Source organism: Crotalus tigris, unplaced genomic scaffold (genome assembly GCF_016545835.1).
Source record: "Crotalus tigris isolate CLP2741 ecotype Arizona unplaced genomic scaffold, ASM1654583v1 scf7180000019692.1526454, whole genome shotgun sequence".
NCBI lineage: Eukaryota > Metazoa > Chordata > Lepidosauria > Squamata > Viperidae > Crotalus > Crotalus tigris.
Window position 1 is genome coordinate 1,285,874 of NW_024097664.1, and position 21,729 is coordinate 1,307,602.

The 21,729-nt window shown below is 49.4% G+C and overlaps 1 protein-coding gene across 1 annotated transcript in view; it reads right to left on the reverse strand.

Annotated features, from left to right (window-relative positions):
* OLFM1 (olfactomedin 1) overlaps positions 1–18,463 on the reverse strand; it is a 60,392-nt gene extending 41,929 nt beyond the window's left edge. The window contains exon 1 of the mRNA XM_039364239.1: positions 17,989–18,463. Within this exon, the coding sequence (XP_039220173.1) occupies positions 17,989–18,054 (66 nt within the window). The 5' untranslated portion in view covers positions 18,055–18,463. The remainder of the gene's footprint in view (positions 1–17,988) is intronic.
* Positions 18,464–21,729: the final 3,266 nt, after the last annotated feature.

A 21,729-nucleotide genomic window follows, 5' to 3' on the forward strand; every position in this document is an offset into this window, starting at 1 on the left:
ATCTTTACCTTAGGTAGAATCTACAAAATTGGTCAGCCTGGAGAGGCCCCTAGCCCTAATGTGGGGACCATGCAAACGATATCAACTGAAGGCAGTGACCAGAGGAAGCTGAGTGGTGGTGGGAAGCCTCCACCAGAGCTCCCGTTGGGTTGGACCTCTCCGAGTGGATGGAGGAGGTCACCAGCCTGGGAGACTCATCCAGGCCACATGATCCATTGGCGTCAGCAAGAAAGATGACTGGGAAGGGAGAACCACCCGGGGCAGTTGAGGCAGCTGACAATGCGGATGGCAACCAGAGCTGGAAGAGCTCCAGGACGAGGAAGAAGAAGGAAGGCAGGGGGGCTGACCACACTGATCTCCTCATGCGCTTTATGATGGATGCTTTCCAGACCTTCAAGGAACACAAATCCCAAGCCAGGACGATTGTTGACAAGATTCGCCAAACCCAAGAGGAGGAGATGGTGGAAGAGCATTGCCACTAGACACCACAGCAGGAGTTTCAGCAACCCCAGCCAGTGGTGCCGTGGCTGTGGGAGCAGCACAGAGGCGACCCTTCAGGATCAACACTTTGGGGGGGGGGCCGACACAGTAAAACCAAGCGGTGCAAAATCCCTCCCTCAGGTGTGAAGTTTGATGGAGATACCTAACAGATACCTTACATGCAAGAATATGGGCCAGAGATCCCCACATCAGCTCAGGGGCTAGCCAAGTTATTTTTCATCATATTTATTGATTACATGGGGCACTTTAACGCATCGTTTCAGACAGGGGGTTGCAATTAGCTCTATATTTCGGCAGGCATTCCTAAACTTGCTTGGGACTGATCAGGGGCTTTTTCCAGTCATCACCTCAAAAAGAATGGAGGTTGCGAATGTGTGAACTCAGATGCTTTATTATCAACAAGATGATTGGACTTGTTGCCTTTTGCAGAAGTATCTTACAACAATTCTATACGTAGTAGCACCAGATTCATCTCTTTCAGGGTGGCCACTGGTCAGAACTTTATTTCTATGCCTGAACTGCCTCTGAACGACCCTCCAGTGGTGTGATTAAAAGAATGGGCCTCCCAATTGTGAAATACATGGCCTGTTGTGAGAAAAGCCCTTGCAGGTGCCCGGGAAGCTAACAAAGTTCAAGCCGACAAGAAACGCACGGAACCCATTCATAATTGGTGATCATGTCTACCTCTCCACGTGTTACCTACAATCTCTGCAACCATTGAAAAAGTTTGTGGGGCCTTTTCCCATTAAGCGTATCATCAACCCTGTGACTGTCGAGTTAGAATTGCCAAAATTCCTGCGTAGGGTCCGCCCTGTGTTCCATTTTAGTCTGTTAAAACCTGAGGTTGTTTCTTCTATTAGACCAGTGTTTCTCAACCTTGACAATTTTAAGACATGTGGACTTCAACTCCCAGAATTCCACAGCCAGCATTGCTGGCTGTGGAATTCTGGGAGTTGAAGTCCACGTGTCTTAAAATTGTCAAGGTTGAGAAACACTGTATTAGACCAAGCCTTCCACCACCTCCTGCACCACTGATGGTTGAGGGGGAGCACCACTTTGAAATTCATGAGATTTTAGATTCCCGCAGGCAGAGGGGAGAACTCCAATATTTAATCACGTGGAAGGATTTCCCCAAAGCTGAGAAGAAGTGGGTGAATCACCATCACCTGAGGGCTCCCAGGCTTGTAAAAGGTTTTCATAACCAATATCCAGAGAAACCTGAATAAAGTTTCTGTTAATTTCATATTTTCTTTCTCTCCCTGTTTATTATGTTTCCTTCTGCAGGACCAACATTCTTTCAGGGGGCAGCATGTCAGGTCCACCATGCAGGTGTCCTGCCATTCATGGGGGGGGGGGAGGTTTCTGGCATTCTGTGCATCTTTCACTTTTGCTGTAACTGCTTGGGAATTAGGGAGGGGGATTGTCTTTGGAGACGAAACAGGCTCCTTCCCAAACGGTTCCAGCCTGGTTCCAAGGCCATCGTGCGCTGAGAGTGACCTGTTATCTACCTAGCACCTCAGTGTTCTCACAATGTCTCTGTGGCATCATATTGGCTGCCCGTGGTCTAATCGGGGGAGCTGGGTTTGGGGAAAACAAAAGAACTGCTTTGCGCTTTGAGTAGGACCTTCAGATTCTGCCTGATTTTTCTGTACCCACTATCTCTCAATAAAAGTTCTTTTGATTAACTGTAATAGAGTCAAGAGTTTTGCTTTCCTGAGGGACCAGCTGGGGCAGGTCCTGACAAGTGGTATATAAGTCTAGGTTCTACTGCTATTAATGAAAAGAAGAACCAGTGGTTCTGATATCTAAGGAGGTGCCACAAAGAAGAGGGAGTCAACCTTTTCTCCAAGGCAGGATAAGAAGCAACGGATGGAAACTAATCAAGGAGAGAAGCAACCTAGAACTAAGGAGAAATTTCCTAATAGTAAGAACAATCAAAAAGTTGTGCATACTCCATCACTGGAGATTTTTAAGAAGAGATTGGACAACCATCTGTCTGAAATGGTATAGGGCAGTGGTGGCGAATCTATGGCACGGGTGCCAGAGGCGGCTCTTGGAGCCCTCTCTGTGGGCACACGTGCCGTTGCCCCAGCCTCGCCTCCCCCCATGACCCCCTCCTCACCAGCAGCCCCCCTGGAGGAGAGTCGCCCCCGAGCAGGGCCCACACGGAGCAGCACAGCCAAGGACATGGCAGCCAGGCAGCGTAGACAAGACTCTGCCCTCACGCCTCAATGCACACAGTTGATGCTGCGGGGCACGGGCAGAGGGCGTTGCCGCTGTGGCGCTGCTGGGCTGCCTGGGTGATCTGCGGTGGGACCTGAAGGCAGTGAGGGCCCTGTGGGCAGGCAGGGTGGGGTGGGGCAGGGACGGGCAGGGGGTGGAGCAGGGGCGGGGCCAGTTTTGGGGCACTTGGTCTCTAAAAGGTTCCACATCACTGGTATAGGGTTTCCTCCCTAAGCAGGGGGATGGACTAGAACAGGGCTTTTCAACCAGTGGTATGGGTACCACCTGTGTTACATTGGCACCTGGCAGATGGTATGCGACCATCCTAGAAAAGTGATAGCGGGGGAGGGGAATGAGCTGAACCGGTAGCAGCACCGCACAAGCCTGAGTGAGAGATGGCTGGAGCTGCAGGGCTGTCAGGGCTCAGCGGAAGCGCCAGGATCAGTGCCAGGCTCCACCTGGAGCTTGGCGCTGATCCTGATGCTTCTGCTGAGCCCTGAAGAAGCACCAATCAGCTGGAAAGCAGCACTGATCCTGGTACTTCTGCTGAGCCCAGAAGAAGCGCCAATCAGCTGGAATGTTGCAGCCTCTCCAGGGTCTTGTGATTGACATTCAGATGCTTGGCAACTGATTCATATTAATGATGGTCACAGTGTCCCAGGGTCATGTGAAGTGACCAAAACCTGCTGCAACCATCCAGCAGACGTGGGTAAGGCTCTGGCAGCAAACAGATCCTGCAACCTATTGGATCTAGGAACAGCCAGATGGTGGAAGAGCCTGGAAAGGCCACACTCCATGGCTCTCATGTTTGAACGGGATGCTGCCCATGTCTTTTGTATGGAAAGGGACCCCAAGGAAACTTTACATCCTTGACTCAGAATGGGAGGGGAGGCTCCCCCCCCCATCTTAGATCGTCCCCTTTGGCCACCCAGGCACTTCTCTTTCTTGTTGGGTCAGATGCCAGATAGCCTCCCATTCCTTTGCACAAGGATGCTAAGCTTGATGACAGAGAGAGAACTCCTGCAAACAATGGTCCAAGGCTGGAAATTAACCCCCCCCACACACACCGTATTCTTTTTCATGCTGAAAACTGATGCTGGTGAAATGCTACATGGTTATCAGGTGATGCAGATGGGTCTGGCTCCGGACCAAGAATGGCCCCTTTGCCCCCCCCCCTCAGCACCCCCCTGCTCCCCAAGGCAGCTAGAAAGCCCAGAGAGAATTGGGGGAGGCAGGTGAGATCTGGGAGCCCTAGCAAGAGGTCAGGGAAGCTGCCCTCAAGAGACGCAAGGGCCATGCAAAGCAATCGGTCCGCACCGGCCACTGCCGGGGGGGGGGGTCTTCTGAGCCTCTGGAGTTCCCACTTCAAGGAGAAGACAAGGAGTCCCTCTTCCCTTTCCTCTGAGCCCCAAAGACCTGAGCTGGCTTTCCAGCTGCTCTTGCATCGCATCTCTGAGTAGCTGCAGCCGGAAGAGGCAGGAGGTGGCCCCGGGAATTGCAGCTGCTGTTAGGAGGGCTCCCTTGCACACCCAGCCGTGGCCAAGACACTCAGCGCTTGCCAGCTTATAAACTAGAACTGCACAAGACCTTAGGCTGGGGTGAAACGGTTTGGAGCGGTGTGGGAAGCCAAGTATTGCGGCCAGAGCTTGCATGAATTGAAACTGTGGCTCGGATCAAAGATGGGGTGTAAATGTGAGCAGCAGCTTAGCATTTCTGTGAATCAAACTGCGCCCTCTTTATAATTTCTTCGTAACAGGCTTTACCCCGGACTTCCTTTGAGTACGAAGAACTGTTCGCGTTGCATAATTCAGAGTTATTTGACCAGGGCACGGGGTGGTGGTGGTGGTGTCTTCAACCCTTTTATTTGGGAAGTGTGGGGGGGGGGGGAGAGGGAGGAAATTTCTAAGGAAGGACCCATCGGGGCCAAAGAGCCTGTTTGCAACTTTGAAGGGGCACCAGCACTACGGCTGGTCCCAAATACTGATAGCCAGGAAGGTCTCCACTCCCATCACACGACATCTCGATTATTGGGGGGCACTTAGGGGATAGGATGCAAACATCCACCCCTTTTATTTGAAGATGATTGCTTGGCTTGGTTTTCATAAGAATATTGCCAGTTTAGCAGATTGCTTCCAAAATTAAGTAAAGAGTTTTAAAGTAATCATTGCGAGTTTGGTGTAGCATTTAAGACACTAAGAACCAGGAGGCCGTGAGTTCTAGTCCCGCCTTAGGCATGAAAGCCAGCTGGGTGACATCGCTTCAGGCCAACCTACCGCTCAGGGTTGTTGTTATGGGGGGAAATAGGAAGGTGTGTTGGATATGTTCCCTGCATTGAATTATTTGTAAAAATAATAATAATAAAAGTGGGATAAATTAGGTATGTACAATTGACTTGTGTTTTGCAAAAAAATAAAGGCAGAATAAATTAAACAAATTTAATTATTTTTAAAAACCATGCTAGCAAAAAAAGGAACTCGCACTCTGGTGCATTTAGACTTGCTTTGATGGGAGACCAACAGCAATATTTCATAGATGAGATTGGAAAGTTGAACCAACATCCATGCAGGAGAATTTCAGTCAGTCAATCAATCAATCAATCAATCAATCAATCAATCAGAATAGAGCTGGAAGGGACCTTGGATGTCTTCTAGTCCAGCTCCCCGCTGGACTGTCCTGACTGTCCAGTCTCTTCTTAAAAACTTCCAGTGATGGAGCGCCCACGATTTCTGGTGGCAAGCTATTCCACTGGTTAATTGTCCTCCAGGTTGCTTCTCTCTGGTCAGTTTCCAACCATTGTTTCTTGTCCTGCCCTCTGGTGCTTTGGAGAATAGGTTGACCCCCCCTTATCTTTGTGGCAGCCCCTCAAATACTGAAATACTGCTATCATGTCTCCCCTAGTCCTTCTTTTCTAGCCAGACCCAATTCCTGCGGCTGTTCTTCATGGGTTTTTGTCTCCAGGCCTTTAATCATCTTAGTTGCTCTTCTTTGCACTTTTCCCCAAAGTCACAAGATCTTTTTTGTAATGTGGTGACCAAAACTGGATGTAGTATTCCAGGTGTGGCCTTACTAAGGATTTATAAAGTGGTACTAGTTTGGGGTTAGTGCAGTGGTTCTCAACCTTTCTAATGCCATGACCCCATAATACAGTTCCCCATGTTGTGGTGACCCCCAAGTGGGTGTGGCCACCAATAAGAGGGAGTAGGACAGCTAGGGAAAAGGGAAAAAAATGATGGATAGCGTGGTTTGGCGACCCCCGTGAAATGATCGTTTGACCCCAAATGGGGTCCCGACCCACAGGTTGAGAACCACTGGGTTAGTGGGTTCCTTAAGGCTGCCTGATCCTGTCCATCTCTATTCCAAATAAGCTCCACAAAGGAAATCCTGTTTCCTTTTTGTTTTTAAACATCCATTCTAATCTGTTTTGTTGTGGGGCCCAATTTTGTAGAATCATAAGAAAGTAATTAATTTGAAAAAACATAAAATGATCTCTTTTCCTTCTCTTCCTGATGTACTATTAAACAGGTTACGCTGGTTTTAAAATCTCTTTGTTTCTAGCAATGATATTCCGGCCAAGAGCCTCCAACAATCAATTAGTTTTCCATTTTGAGCACTTTGCATTCCTGGTAAGACCTTTTTAAACAAATGTGTGGCTTCTGTTTGTTTGTTTTTTAATTACAATGCATTTGCGGCTCCAAATTATTCTAGAAGAAAACAAAGGAGGTTTTTTTTAATAAGTCAACCAGAACTGGATCCCTAAATATTTGGATGACATGAATTGAAACGTTTGTGTGGTGGTACCCTATATTTATTGTAGGATGCTGAGCTGTATTAATTAATTTATTTGTCAGACACATCTGGACACCCGTCTACCAAAGGCACTGTGTTCATTTTAAATGAATTTAATTGGACTACCAAGGTTTTCAGGGCAAGTGGGATACTTGAATCTGCATGGAGGTGACGTTTGCTCCTGCCAGGAACCCCTTTATGTAGGTGCAGCTTTTCCTGGGCTCCTATTCCCAACTTCGCCTGTTGGAATCTAAGATCAGTTTAAGGTCCTTCCAATACGTGCTTGAGGCACATTCAGGAAAGCTCAGAATTTACACGTGGGCCTTCAGACCCGGAGGTCAGCACAACCCCAGTATCAGAACCACGAAAATCAACAGAATGCAAGTGAGGAGTGACAAATGTGTGTCCTTCTGCTGTGAAGGACTCTCTTAAGAGTAGCTCCAACCCAAACAGCCTTGGTGAAAGAGGAATTTAGCAAAAGTCTAGGCAGGAAAAGCCTGTCTGGCAAACTTTGATTGCGGTGAAGCCTGAATTAAAGCAGACGGGGTTCCATCGCACAAAAGAAAAACCTCAGGGATTTTTGTCGAGATGAAGAAGTTGTTCCTGGAGAAATTGTGACGAGATGGTTTGCCTCCAGATGTTGTGGGTGCTCCATCACTGGAGGTTTGTATGAAGAGATTGGACAGTCACTTGTCTGGAATGCAATAAGGCAGGGGTGTCAAACTCAATTTCATTGAGGGCCGCATCAGCATTGCGGTTGCCCTTGGGGGGGGGCGGGGTGTGTGTGGCCAGGGTGGGTGTGGCCAGCTCTACATCGTTCGCGTCAAGGGTGCCTGTGGGGGCCTGGGCAGGAGTGGGACAGATCTGAGGGTCTCTGGCAGAAGGGGGTGGGACCAGGGCAAGTGCCAAGGCATGGTCCACTGGAGGAGCCTCACTGCCTGCTGAAACCCCTCTGCTGGAGCCCATCAAGCCAGATATGTGAAGTAGGTGAGGGCCATTTGCTGGCCACTTCCAGGTGATGGTGCATTTCTTCATTCCTCACAAAGGGTGACACCTCCCCAGCATGCACCCAGGGGATGGGGCCGACACGGCAGGGGCTGGTTCCTCGCTGTTTCCAGATGGCCTTGTGGAGCTAAGACTGAATGTGTTTCAGCATAGATGTCCACCACAAAATTGTACATTGCCTCCCGGCCGGCTTGGGCCAGGGCCAAGGCAGCGGGGGCCGTTCCCTCACTGTTTCCAGGATGGCTTCGCGGGCCACATGAAACCACTTTGCGGGCCACATCCAGCCCCCGGGCCTTGTGTTTGACATGTCTGCAATAAGGTCTCCAGCCTTGAGAAAGGGGTTGGACTAGATGACCTACAAGGTCCCCTCCAACTCTGTTATTCTGTATTCTTCTGTAAAAGTGTCTATGAGTCCAGATGATGGTGGAATGAATGTCCATCATCCTGGGACAAAAGAGCATCCCCTTTCAAAGCCAACCATTACGTGTCTTTTACTTGTTTGATGAACCCATATTTCCACCGAACGCTGCTGAAATTCCCAGGGTTTTAGCCAGAAAAGCCTTGGTGGAAGAGGCTGGGATCTCCTTGGCCCAAGGGTTCTGTTTCTCAGCTTAGTGCTAACTTCCACGTGTGCTTCAAAGACAGAAACACTTGGAAAGAGAAGAAAGAGTATTTCTACAAAACTGAAATAAATACACATTAGCAGAATACGGAGAATATGGTGAGAAACAAAAACAATAGAAGCCACAGAATATTGGTGGATAGCCAACAAATTGCAAGGAACCAGCCAGTTGAAGAAGATATCATGTGGCTAGACCTTTGGATAAATCATTCTTAAGAAAGCAGATTGTAAGAGCACATTTGTTCCATATGCATTCTTGGGAAATCTGTGGGATGCAGACATCCTGATAAAAACCAGTTCCGTTGAAATTAAACTACCTTAAACAGTCGATGCATCATAGGAAGCCAGCTGAAATATTCCAAGGAAAACCTGATCTGTTAAATCCATCCAAACCATGGTCCTAGATAGCCAGTAGGGTGCAGTGGTTAAAGCAGTGGTTCTCAACCTTTTTAATGCCGCGACCCCCAACCGGTCGTAAGTCGAGGACTACTCAACCGGTCGTAAGTCGAGGACTACTCAACTGATGCAGCACCGTTTGCAGAATAGGACTTTTGGCGGGCTCAGCAGGGCAGAGACAGCCTGGACAATTCCTATTGGCTTTGGAAAGCCAATAGAATTAGACTCTATTCCAGAGAGTCTATTCTGTTAGCTTTCAAAAGCCAATAGAATAAAAGGGAGTAGCACAGCTAAGGAAAAGGGGGGGGAAATGGCGGACTGCATTGTTCGGCGACCTCCGTGAAATGGTCGTTCGACCCCAAATGGGGTCCTGACCCACAGGTTGAGAACCACTGGGTTAAAGGCACCTAACTAGGAACCAAGTAGCTGGGAGATCTGAGTTCTAGTCCTGCCTTGGGCATGAAACTAGCGAGTAGTTTGGGCTAGTTTGTCTCTCCCACTCTAATAAGAGAGTCAAAGAGGAGACAAGAACAGGTTGGCATCCTGGGTGAAGACATCAGGGTAGAGACCAGGGGAACCTAAGTTCTAATTCTGCCTCGGGCATGAAGCCAGCTGAGTGACCTTGGGGCTGAGTGTCCTTGCTCTCAGCCCCAAGAAGGAGCAATGGAAACCCCTCCTGAAAAACCTTGCCAAGAAGACTGCAGGGGCTTATGCAGGCAGTCTCTAAGAATCACACACAACTGAGTGGAAGAAAGGGGGGTGAGGACAAAGCTTGACACGTTTGCCCCCTCCCATGGAGACCACCTCTCTCTGGGCCTCTCTCCCACTTCCTTCTTAGAGTTTCCATCCATGCCCCCAATTTAGGTAACAAACCCTCTAGGGACTGGGATCATATTTATTTTTTCTGTCTGGTTTTAGTCTGATCACAGGTGCACGTTGCTCCTAGAAATAAAGAAAAAAAGGAGAAAAGCTCTACCTGAAGACCCCTTCAGCTCTAGCCTGGGAGCCCAGCGCTGGAGGGGTGGGGGCCTTTTTGCCTTGCAGCCATCCTTGAGTCAGCAGAAAAGATACCAGCCTGACATTTGCTGACTGCCTGACCTTCCCCCAAAGGTCAGGGTTAGCAGAGATGTCCATCTTGAGGCCTCAAGTGAAGCCCCCCCCCCCAGTCAGATGAGCTGCCTGGGGACTCTGGGGCAGCCTCACCCTCCCCATCCCAGAGACTGATTTTGTGTAAAAATGGCCCAAGAAGCCCCTGATGGTTCCCAAAGGGAAGATGCCATATGAATCTAACAAATAAAATTAAGGCCTGGTTATTTCACTTGGCTTATATTATTTCAGATTCCTTTAATGAATTATGAAGCTGGTTGGAGGCTCTAAAGCAGGGGTAGGCAACCTTGGCTCTTTTATGACGCGTGGACTTCAACTCCCAGAATTCCTGAGCCAGCATGGGGGAACTATGGCTCCTTCATGACTTATGGACTTCAACTCCCAGAATTCCTGAGCCAGCGTGGCTCAGCTTGGAAATCTCTCCCTTTCCCCTCAGCGTGGCTGGCTCAGGAATTCTGGGAGTTGAAGTCCACCAGTCATAAAAGAGCCAAGGTTGCCTACCCCTGCTCTAAACAAACCAGGGGAAGGCAACGGAAGCTGCTCTCCTCTCCCCCCCAAACCCAGCCATGTAAAGACTGGTGGGAATATCAGACACCAACAATATGCTGGTAATGACAAAAAGGATGGAGGAAGAGGAGGAGGAGATAAACGCATGATAGATCACAGGGGAGGCAACTTTCTGCCTACAGTCCTTCAGTCTGGACAGGCAACCCTGGAGTTGATGGAGTTGGTGGAGTGATTCTGTCCCCACCATTTCATGAGGAATGGCCAACATCCTCACCTACGCCTTTCTCATGATTTGCACGGCCACTGGACTTCACCCCTCCTTCCCCACGGCTGTTTTGAAGATTCCCAGTCTGGGATGGACTGGCAATTCCTTTGAGACGCTGTCTTAGGCTCTCCCCCTCGTCACCTTCCCTTTTTAATAAGGGAGGGGGCTGCCTCCATATTTAATATCAGAGAGACCGGAACACTCCATAATATCGGCCCTTAATGCAAGGCAAGAATTGACATGCAAAGCCTGTCTCTGAAGCTGTCCCAAGAAAAGGCAAACTTCAATGCAATATCCCAGTGAAACTTCTGTTGTTCGCTGGGAGCACCCAAGGTTAGCGCTGGAGAGGCTAATTTGGCCTGGGGTTGGAATTTGTCTCAGCAACCAGACAGAAAATGTGATGGAGCTGTGTCGGGGGAAGGAGATGTGCCAGATGGGGAGGACGCAGGAGGAGTGGAGCCCCTGCAGAGTTTCAGAAAACCACATTGGGAAAAATGATGCTCCCTTCCCACTGCATGGGAAAAGTTGTAAGCTGCCCAGAGTCAAGTTGTTAGGGAGATGGATGGCATAAAATCCTAATAAATAAATAAATATTCGTGCAGCAATCAGACAGTGGTTGGTCAGCAAGCTGAGAGCATCGAGGGAAAGGAAATGAAGCCTGGATCTGGACAACTTCAGCTGAAGTCCACTTCTTCCCCAGCCTCAGGACAAGAACAGCTGGCAAGTTGGGTTCTGCAGTAGCTCACCCTGTGGATGAGTGCAGAAGGAGGCCAAGGTTTTTGTATTTGTACCAGACATGAAGTTGTTGACTTCAGAGTTAGATGACCATTTGATTTTCAGGGGATTGTTCTAAGGTGAAAGAGCATTGCAGCCATCTTTTTTCCCCTCTTAATAATAATAATAATCAGAATAGAGCTGGAAGGGACCTTGGAGGTCTTCTAGTCCAGCCCCCTGCTCAAACAAGAGACCGATACCATTTCAGACAAGTGGATGTATAGTCTCTTCTTAAACATTTTTAAAATCTCCAGTGATAGAGCGTCCATGATTTCTGAAGGCAATTCTGTTCCACTGGTTAATTAAATTAATTAAGTTTCTCCTTAATTCCAGATTGCTTCCCTTAAAATAGAATAGAATAGAAAAGAAGAGAAGAGAAGAGAAGAGAGCTGGAAGGGACCTTGGAGGTCTTCTAGTCCAGCCCCCTGCTCAAGCAGGAGAACCTATACCATTTCAGACAAGTGACTGTCCAGTCTCTTCTTAAAAACCTCCAATGATGGAGCACCCACAACTTCTGAAGGCAACTTCTGTTCCTCTGGTTAATTGTCCTCACTGTTAGGAAGTTTCTCCTTAATTCCTGATTGCTTCTCTCTTTGGTCAGTTTTCATCCATTGTTTCTTGTCCTGCCTTCGGGTGCTTTGGAGAATTGACCCCCCCTTGTGGTAGCCCGTCAAATACTGGAATACTGCTATCATGTCCCCCCCTAGTCCCTCTTATCCAACATTATTAACATAATACCCAATAACATAGCCCCAATGCTTGTAAAGCTATGAATACTGGGAAAATAGCCTAATTTGAATGCTATTGATAGGAGCATTTTCTGACACAAACCTCACATAATCAGTTTAAGCTTTCAGGCTGCCACTCCATAGTAAGTCATGAGACTAAATTAAAATCTCAGGCAGAGTTGTTCCACTCATGACTAATTTTTCTAATCCTGCTTTCCCCAAATTCCTCTGGAGGTGTCGAATGACAGCTTCAAAGAATTGGAGGTTTCATGATTCCCAGCCGGCATGCCCCTTGGGGTTGAGGAATACTGTGGCTGGAAGTTTTTGGAGCAATCAGGCTGTGGAAGGCTTGCCTGATCGTGTCTCAGACGCCAGAACCCAGAAGGTGTTTAAAGCCAGCTCAAAGAAATCCAGCCTTTAGGGCTCAGATCAACACGGGTGACATTCCGGAGAAAGGTTGTGGCTGTGTATCCCTGCATTGTTTGACCTGGTGCAGTCACCCCAGTTGTGGGATCTCGGGGAATTCACCCCCCCCCCGAGCAAGGGCTGGGCTTTGCTGCTGACGAGTAGCATCTTCAGTAACAGTTTTGGTCACCACGATGTAAAAAAGATGTTGAGACTCTAGAAAGAGTACAGAGAAGAGCAACAAAGATGATTAGGGGACTGGAGGCTAAAACATATGAGGAACAGTTGCTGGAATTGGGGATGTCCAGTTTAATGAAGAGAAGGACGAGGGGGGACACGATAGCAGTCTTCCAGTATCTCAAGGGCTGCCCCTAAGAAGAGGGAGTCAAGCTATTCTCCAAAGCGCCTGAAGGCAAAATAAGAAGCAACGGATTGAAACTCATCAAGGAGAGAAGCAACCTAGAACTAAGGAGAAACTTCCTGACAGTGAGAACAATTAACCAGTGGAACAGCCTGCCTCCAGAAGCAGTAAATGCTCCAACACTGGAAGTTTTTAAGAAGAGACTGGGCAGCCATTTGTCCGAAATGGTTTAGGGTTTCCTGCCGAGCAGGGGGTTGGACTAGATGACCTCCAAGGTCCCTTCCAACTTTACTACTATTACTATTACTAACATCCCACAAACATCCAAAACCTGAGGATAGACAGAATTCCACAGAACCCGGAATGCAAATGTGCCACAATTTTTCACCATTCCAATCTCAGACCAATCTTTTCACCTTTGGAGGCTTCTGCTCAGGGACCTGCCAACAATTTATATTTCAACAGCCCTGCAAACCATGCCGGGCTTAACTGCGAGCAAAAGAGGGAAGCAAGTAATTAGGAGGGGGGGGGTCATCCTAGAAAATGTCCAACATTCCTTCTAACCCTAAACTTCTATTTGTTCATTACCCACCTTCCTGTTGCAACTGTACAGACCGCTCCCAAGGTAGTGTATAGTTTAAAATAAAGAAATCAGTGTAAGACTTAAAAAGCAATAAAAAATACAATTGCTGACATTCAAAATCCAGAATAAAGAGACGCATTTCATAGACGCTATAATGGGAGAGACGCAAGCCACACAGGGTTAGTATCAGCTTTAGCACGTGCTGTATGTTTGGATCACGGGATCTTTTAAAGGAGCTCTGGAAGCAGATCTGAAGACCCAGAGAAATGCCCAAGGAATAAATGGTCCCTGAGATTGATAGAGACAAGAGTTCTAAACATCTTCAACTGATCTCACAAAGGAATTGGAATCAGCGCCAATCTCTCAGGATGGGCCTTCTGCAGTCCCAGTAACCACCCCTGGTTAGATGTCAAGATGCCAACTGGAGCTTTGGAATCCTTCCAAGAGCCACTCCAGTCACAGCTCCTTTCCTCTGTTGACAAAAGCACATTTTCTTCCTTTTGCTGTCTCCCAGCATTCTCCGTTCTTCCCTCAACCCATCCTGGGGTTGCAAAGGATAAGATCTTGCTTGTGGGGCAACGCTGATTCCTTAGCACCTGCGTGTCTTCCAGCTTTGGCCTGGGCCTTTTAGTCTGCTGCACAGTTGTTTACATCCCTCTTTCTGCCTTCACTATAAATCTGGGAATGGGTCTCCCTCTGGGAAGGGTACAGCTTTGGACTGTAGCTTCAGTCTGCCATTTGGGGCACCCATTTTAAATCTCTGTGCATTTGGGCTTTGCCCACTGGCTACTGAATACTCGGTGATAGGAACAAAGATGTGCATGAGTGCGCACTGATGTTGCAAGTGTCCTGACTGGAAAGCAGGCCCAGTCCAGGGAAAATGGTAATTCAAAGCAATGGATCGTTCCTAATTGCAGATAGAAGTAGGAGAAATAAAATAAGAATCTAAAGATCAACATGACCCCTCTTGGATTGTCTCTCCAAGTCAAGATGGGTATGTCTAATTTAACGAAGAGAAGGACAAGGGGGGACATGATAGCAGTGTTCCAATATCTCAGGGGCTGCCATAAAGAAGAGGGAGTCAAGCTATTTTCCAAAGCACCTGAAGACAGGACAAGAAGAAGCAATGGGTGGAAACTAATCAAGGAGAGAAGCAACCTAGAACTACGGAGAAACTTCCTGACAGTGAGAACAATTAATCAGTGGAACAGCCTGCCTCCAGAAGCAGTAAATGCTCCAACACTGGAAGTTTTTAAGAAGAGACTGGACAGCCATTTGTCCGAAATGGTGTAGAGTTTCCTGCCTGAGCAGGGGGTTGGACTAGATGACCTCCAAGGTCCCTTCCAACTTTACTACTATTACTAAGATAATCTAATAAACAGCCCTTTCAAGGAACAGAAAAGTGCACCAGGCCAGCCAACTCCTAACCCCAGAGAGGAGGGTCCAAGCCGCACAGCTCAAAGCATCAAAACCAAGTCAGGGGCATCAGGGACCCCTCTGCCCTCTCCTGTTCCACCACCACCAGTTGGGGTCTCCACAGATGAATGATCAGAGCAGGCTGAATATCTGAAGCAAGGACTCCAGATTTCGCAAGCATCCAACCCCTGGGTTATTACTGAATTAAGCAGACTCAACCAGCCATGGGAATGGTGAAGATGATGGATCCTCAGGGTGAGGGGAAGAGGGGATTGGAGCTTCTTAAGCACTTAAGCACTTTTTGTTGCTGTCAGAATCCAATTATATTTCATCTCTAGTTATCAAATATAGAAAACCCCAATTCTGCCTTCTCTGGATTCTGCCATAAGAGGGAGAGAAGGGGGAGAACAAAGGGGCTTTATGGCCCTCACTTCCTTCAGTACACTTCTAAGGAACTGAATGTGTGTGTTGCAAAAGAACTAACCATAAGAATGGGGCCATTTCCTTTCATGTAGTTTCTTTGAAGTCTCCATCCAGCCGGGCAGTAATGAAAAGGGGGTGGAAGTGTAATGCCTGAGACTGTCGCTGAAAGAGGGGGTGATTGGGTAGGGCTACTGGGGAACCCCTTAAAACCTTGAATGGGAGAGCTTGGACCCCAAGTCCTGTCTAGAACGCCTGCAACCATTTTTTCTTAATAAAGGATGCCTGTTGGAAGAATTATTCCAAGAGTTCTGTCTTCTTAAGATGCAAAGTGCTTACAGTTGCTCAGATTCAGGACTGTAGAAAGCTGCATTTTGCCTATGGGGGTCCTGGATGGGGCAGGGTCTTTCCCACCACCTGTCAAAGGGGAGCCAGAGAGGGGTTTCTTACATGCAATGCAGCTGGTTGACCTTTGAACTTCCTCCAGCCCCCCCCCCCCCGTCTTCCCATGTGTCTTCACCAACTGCTATCTGCAGAACAAAGCTTGACAATGGATGCCAAGAGCAGAAAGAGCAGAAAAGCACACCCAGCCTTGGTGCTGCCTCCCTCCCTCCCTGTCCATCAAGCCCATTTATTCTTTCAGCCTCTTCAAAATCGTGGTTTTGTTATTTGAGGCATGTAGCAGTTACAGAAGCAACATTCTGGCTACAAGGGAAACGTTGGCTGGATTCAGATGTTGATGATTAGCCTAAAAATCTGAGGAATTTCAAAGGAAGCAAAAAAACTGACAACCCCACCCCACATCATTTTGACTGAGGATAAAGTCTTCCTGGAGGACATGGGATCGCCTCGTTCTCGGAAAAAATAAAGGCGCGTGCATGTGGGGAAAACTCCAGATTGTCTATTGCAGATGGTCAACTTCCTAGAAACTTTGACATGTTCACAAACTGGCTTTTAAAAGAAAGAAAGGGAAACTCAACTGCCTCCCAGTTTTGTTCCAGAAAGGGAGCAAAGCAAAGGCGCACATGTGCAAAACCCATTTGCCCCCCTGCTATTTTCAGTTACGGTCGCATCATTACTCCAGAAGATGAATCCCGAGCCATAAAAATCCCCAATTGCAGTTATGCCTCAACCAGTAACTCTCAAAAGATGATCTAGACAAGAGCACACTCTTCCCCACAGTGCAAAGGGATGTCATGGTCTACCGTACAAGGCTGTCATGAAGATTCTTGAAAGCTTGTGGCTGTTTTATTCGGTGCTTCCCCTGACTTGGAAAATCTCTCAACACTAAAACCCAGATTTTAAAGGCCCCCCCAATGGGACTGCCTCCCCTGCTCTTCCTCACAGCACCCTGGGACTTGGGGGCGAGCTCAGCTTCGCTCAGACTCTTGTGCAGAAGACGCAGCATCGGCTGCATCCAGGGAGCGAGAGGTTTGTCAAACAACTGCAGTGGTTGTGTTGCTACCATCCTCTGCCACGGTATCTCCCCAGCCTGACTGGGGCTTCTCACCTCCACAACAGCCAAGCATTCGCTCCCCTCTCCTCATCCCACTGGGCACATTCTGGGAGTGAGGGTCTCTGTCTTAACACGCCACCCCACCCATCACGGTCGCTCTTTCCAACTCTCTTTATTGTGTGTCCAGCAGAAAAGCGGAGCTGAACAAAACCACTCCCGTGCCCTTGAGGAAAACATATACTGGGGAGGGGGATGCAGGTGCTGCCACGGTCAGGCAGGAAAGTGGTGATTTAAAGTGTGTGTGTGGGGGGGGGGACACTGCTGGCAATGTGAGGGTCCCTGGAACGATCTCCCTCATCAAGGAGACCTTCTCCAGCCTGGGAGGGGAGGGGAGGGGGTGGGACGCTAAGAGGCACCCCAAAGTTGCAGGGCAAGCAGGAGAAAGCCCTGTCCATCTCACCTGGGCTTTGTCCACTTCTGGCCCATGCGCAGTTCTGGGCAGAGAGTAATAGCTGCTCTCCCTCTCTCCTTGTGTGGTGCACACACACACACACACACACACACACACACACACACACACACACAACAATGGTTTCAGTCAGCTACCAGGCTTCACCTGTCCTCCCAATTTGTCAAAAATAGCAAAACAAAGGCAAGTGCCCCCTCCCCCTTTCTCCGCCCTCCCCTCCCCCCCCTATTTAGCAGCCCCTCCCCCCCTTCCAAGAGGGCTCCCGGCGGGGCTTCTTCTTCAGGGCAACCAGGAAAGAAAGAAAGAAAAAAGACAAGGAAAGAAGGCAGACCGAGGGGTCGTCCCCTGCAACGCCGGGCTGGTCGTCTCCGCGAGGCCACTTGGGGCTTCCAGGCAGAGCCAGGAGGATGAAGCCCCCACCTCCTCCCCCCCCCACGCCGGGGCAAGGAGAAGGCAGACCGGCCTCCGCAGTGAAGCACTGGAGGGTGGGCTGTGGGCAAGCCGGAGAAGGTCCGCAAAGACAACCCGCCTTGGAGGCTCTGCCCTCCTTGCCGGCTTCCTTCCTCCAGGGAGGGGAACCCTCGCCCGGCGAAGCCTTCCAAGAGGGGGGGGGGCGGCGGGGAGGCCCAGCGGGACCCGGGAGGGAGGGAGGGCCGGGGGCTCTCCGGGAAGACCCCTGGGCAACCCGGCGACCCCGCCACGCTTCCTTGGCGTAGGCCAGGCGGGGGCTCGGCGGGCGGGGAGGTTGCAGCCTGCCTGGGCGGAGGGGGCGCCCCGTCCTCCCCTCCCCTGCCCCGACCTGGCCGGCCACCCTTCCCGAGCCCCAGCCAGCTGCTCGAGCGGGGAAACGGGCGGACGGCCGTTCAGCACCTCGGACAGCGCCCGCCCGCTCCGGCCGTCCGGCTGGCTGGGCGGGCGGGACCCCAACTTTCCCGACCTGGGGCGGGCAGGGGGGGGCACCTACCTGGCTGAGCTCGGTGCCCATCAGCAGCAGGACCAGCAGGCTGAGCAGCTTGCGGGCGGGCGGCATGGCTTCGGCGGGCGGCTCCAGCCACGGGCATGGGCGGCCGCGTCCTCCGCTTCAGGCGACTCGGCGCGCCGGGTCCGCGCTCCCGACTCCCTTCGCAGCCCCGCCGAGGAGGCGCTGGCGCGGGCGGGCTCTGGGGCGGCGGCGGGCGGTCGGGCAGGCGGTTTAGCAGCCCGAGGCGGGACGGCTGCAGGCAGGGGGCATCCTCCCCCGACCCGGCTCCTCTGCGTCGCCCACCCGCCCTGCCGGTGGCTCCCAGGCCGGGGAGACGCGGGCGGGAAGCAGCGCCCAGCCGAGCCCGGAAGGGCGGTCTCTGCTCCGCCGCTGCCAAAAGTTTGCCTGGAAAAGCAGGTGGAGGAGAAGGAGGAGGACGAGGGGCCGGGGGATCGGGCGCAGGAGGCAGGCAGGGAGGGAGGGGAGGGGAGGGGCGGGCAGGCGGGCGCCGCGAGAGCAGGGCCGGGAGCGGATGTGACATCAGGCGGGGGGGGGGACATTTGACCAAAGCGAGGGAAAATGAAGCAGGCTCGGCAGGGGCCGGCGCCCTCTCCCCCCCCCCCCAAGGAAGCCACCGGGCAGCCCCAGCGCCCCAGCCGCCCCCTGCCCACACGCCTCTCCGGAGGCTGCCTCTGATCCCTCCGAGGTGAGGCCGCTCCGCCTGGCCGGCAAACGCCTCTGGCAGCGCCCCCCTCCCGGTGCTTCTCCGGCTCTCGTCGCCCCTTGAAAGTTGAGATGAGCTGGACTCGGGGTAGTTGCTCCTCGAGGTGGGGGCAGAAAACCTGGGCTGGCTTTGGCCCCCGGGACTCGCTGCAAGGTGGGTTCTAATCAGAGCAGAGGGTGGTCCAGATATCTCTGGATTTGAACTTGAAACCGGTTCAAGTCCGTGGGCGTCTGCTCAAAAATTCTTGTGCTAGGAGCCCACAACCTGTTCTAGTAATGTGGAATAATGAACAATCGCTAGAATAATGATGTGTCTGCATAATTACTGGAATACTGCTGTGTTAGTAGTATGTGACTAACCTAATGCACATTGCACTCGGATACAATGTATGTAGCAAACTCTCCATTGTATACCCGTGAGAAACGAACCTAATGTATTACAATGTGTATTTCAATGTGTATTCCTTTGTTCCTGAAAAAAAAGGAAAGTATAAAACTGAAGTCTGAACCCGCCCTCGGGGTTCAGAATTGCTTGTTGTTATTGCTTCTGAACCTGCGCAATAAATCTCTCTGCTAAAACCCTCTGGAATTTGTAAGAGTCCTTTCGTTTGCCGCAAAACTAGAAACTGTCTGGGTGGAGAGGCGGAAACCAGGGGTGATTGCTCAGTACAATTTTGTCTGTGTTATGCTGAATACCCACCCTCAAAAAATAAAATTAAAAAATTAAAAATCCAGATGGAGAAAAGGTCAGCCCAGGAGCATCCTTGAAAAACTGAGCCTTGCGGTTCGTGGGTAATGATCCCGTTTGATCCTTTGGATGGTTTCCTTCCCCAGCGGGCTGGGGAAGCCTTGAGAAAAGGCCCAGATCCTTCAGCGGGTGCAGGGCCCCAGTGGGATCCAGTGGCTTTGTGGGGTGAATTCAAAATGATTTTTTTTTTTTTTACATTTGCACCAAGAAACTCATCTATAGTCCTTATTGAATAACATGAAAGAATGTCTTGGAATTTCTTTTGAAGGAGAAAAGAGTTGGGGAGGATTGTTTTTAGGGTGTCTTGCAGTTGTTTAATCTCAAGACAGCCAAAGAATGTGTGTGCATATTCTCCTTCCTTGATTCCCCAAATCCCATCCATCTCCCAGAAGGAAAGGCCTGCAGATCTTCTTCTCCTAAAACTACTCAAAAATTTTCTGTTTTGCCCAGAAATTTGCTATTTGGGTTCTTGAAAAGGCCGTTCTGAACAGCCCTTCCTTTGGGGCAGATATTTTGCATATTGCAAATTATAATAGGGGTGGTGTAACACCACACAGCTGGTCCTTTTGAAGGTGAGGTCCATCTGCTTGAGAGAGCACTGAGACCAACCAATTTCAATGAATGTAGATTGATGCACCTTAAATCCTAAATCCAGGTTAACTAAACTATTATTGCATCCACTTTATCCTAGGATATAGACCATGAAACATGCTAAAGTTCATGACACGTGCCAAAGCATTGGCTGGGTTCCCATAATATGCCAGCCCCATTTTAGCCTAGTTTAGTGTTACCTGAAGCCAGTTATTTTGTCACAATAGTAACTCTGTGTTTCTATCATAAATAAGCAATTGTTTGCTAATTTTTTCTCTGGTTGGACACTTTCAAACAGTCTAAAATGATAGGCTTTGCAATGTAAGCTAACATAGACCAATGTTTGCCATTTCCTTGTTGAGTGCCCATCATCATTCTGAATGGAGAAAGACTTCTGTAATCTGTAAGTGAAGGAAATAAAAGTTATTTTTTTATAAAATTGTAGAAAAATAATTGTAGAAACGTAATGCCAATATATGAAACTGTCTCTTTAGTACAGATGTAACACTGTGACACAAATGTAGCAATGCACTGCCAAATGTGTGAGAAGGTTTGTTCAATGTTTACTGCCTAATATTCCTCCAGACACAGGAACTTACACTTTGAGTAGAAATCACTATCGAAGAGGGGGGATTTTGACCCAAAGTGAGAATTACAAATAAACAAAGTACAACTTCAGAGTACATCCATAAAGATGAAAGAGCTGCTTAGATGTGACATGCATTGTAGGGGTTATAAAATGCAGATCTTGAAACCATCCCAGTGTGCTCCTGGAATCCAATCCATAGGGAAGGATCCAGGGGGCCGCGTTTGCAAACGCTCCTCTCTTCTTTTCTCTTTTCTTCTGTTTCTGTTATTCTCCAATAAACCTTTGTTTTGTTAACCAGACTTGTCTTGGTATTGTGAGTATCAGAATTTGGGGTTTTTACATCTCACATAAGGAACAGAGAAATGTTTCCAGAAGGCTAGGAAAGGAGCAAGAAACAAATCAACATTTGCTTGTCTTCAAAATCTGAGATATTTCTTCTAAAGATGGGGATACTTTCTTGAGCTATCATTGTGAAGCCTGACTAACTCTTCCTAGTTCACCTTTAGAGTCCCATAAGGATCTGTTTTAAACCCGCCAGTCAGTTTCTGACCCTTATGAAGTCTTGGGGTCTTCAGGTTCTCCACCCCGGCTTTTGGCGGAGGGAGACAACTTTATTCCGACTGGTTATATCTGGCCTCATTTGCATCTGAGAAAGAGCTCTGGACTTTCTGCCTGCTCCCTCCCCCCCTCCCTTCTTTGCAGGGCTCTGCCACTTCCAGGCATCTCCACCCAGCTGGGTTTCCCATCAGGTCTGGGAGTCACCAGCTGTGCTTAGCTGGGGGTCCCCAACAGCTGGCTCACAGGTATACCCAAGGTTGCCTCCCGCCCTTCCCTCTGCACTCTTCATGAGGCTGGACTTCAATTCCCATCATCCCCATCTGTATCCCACCCAGACCTTGAGAGAAACCACACCAAATCTTCAGGATCGTCACATCCTTGCGCCACTATCCCTAACCTATAATGGTCAAAGCATTCGTAACTATGTTATTGATATGCTGTTCTTTCTTGGAGAGAAGTAGAAATAAAGAATTAAAAAGGCAGGAATGTCTTGCCCACCAAAAAGGTGACCTACAATCAGCCAGGGCTGAGCTTG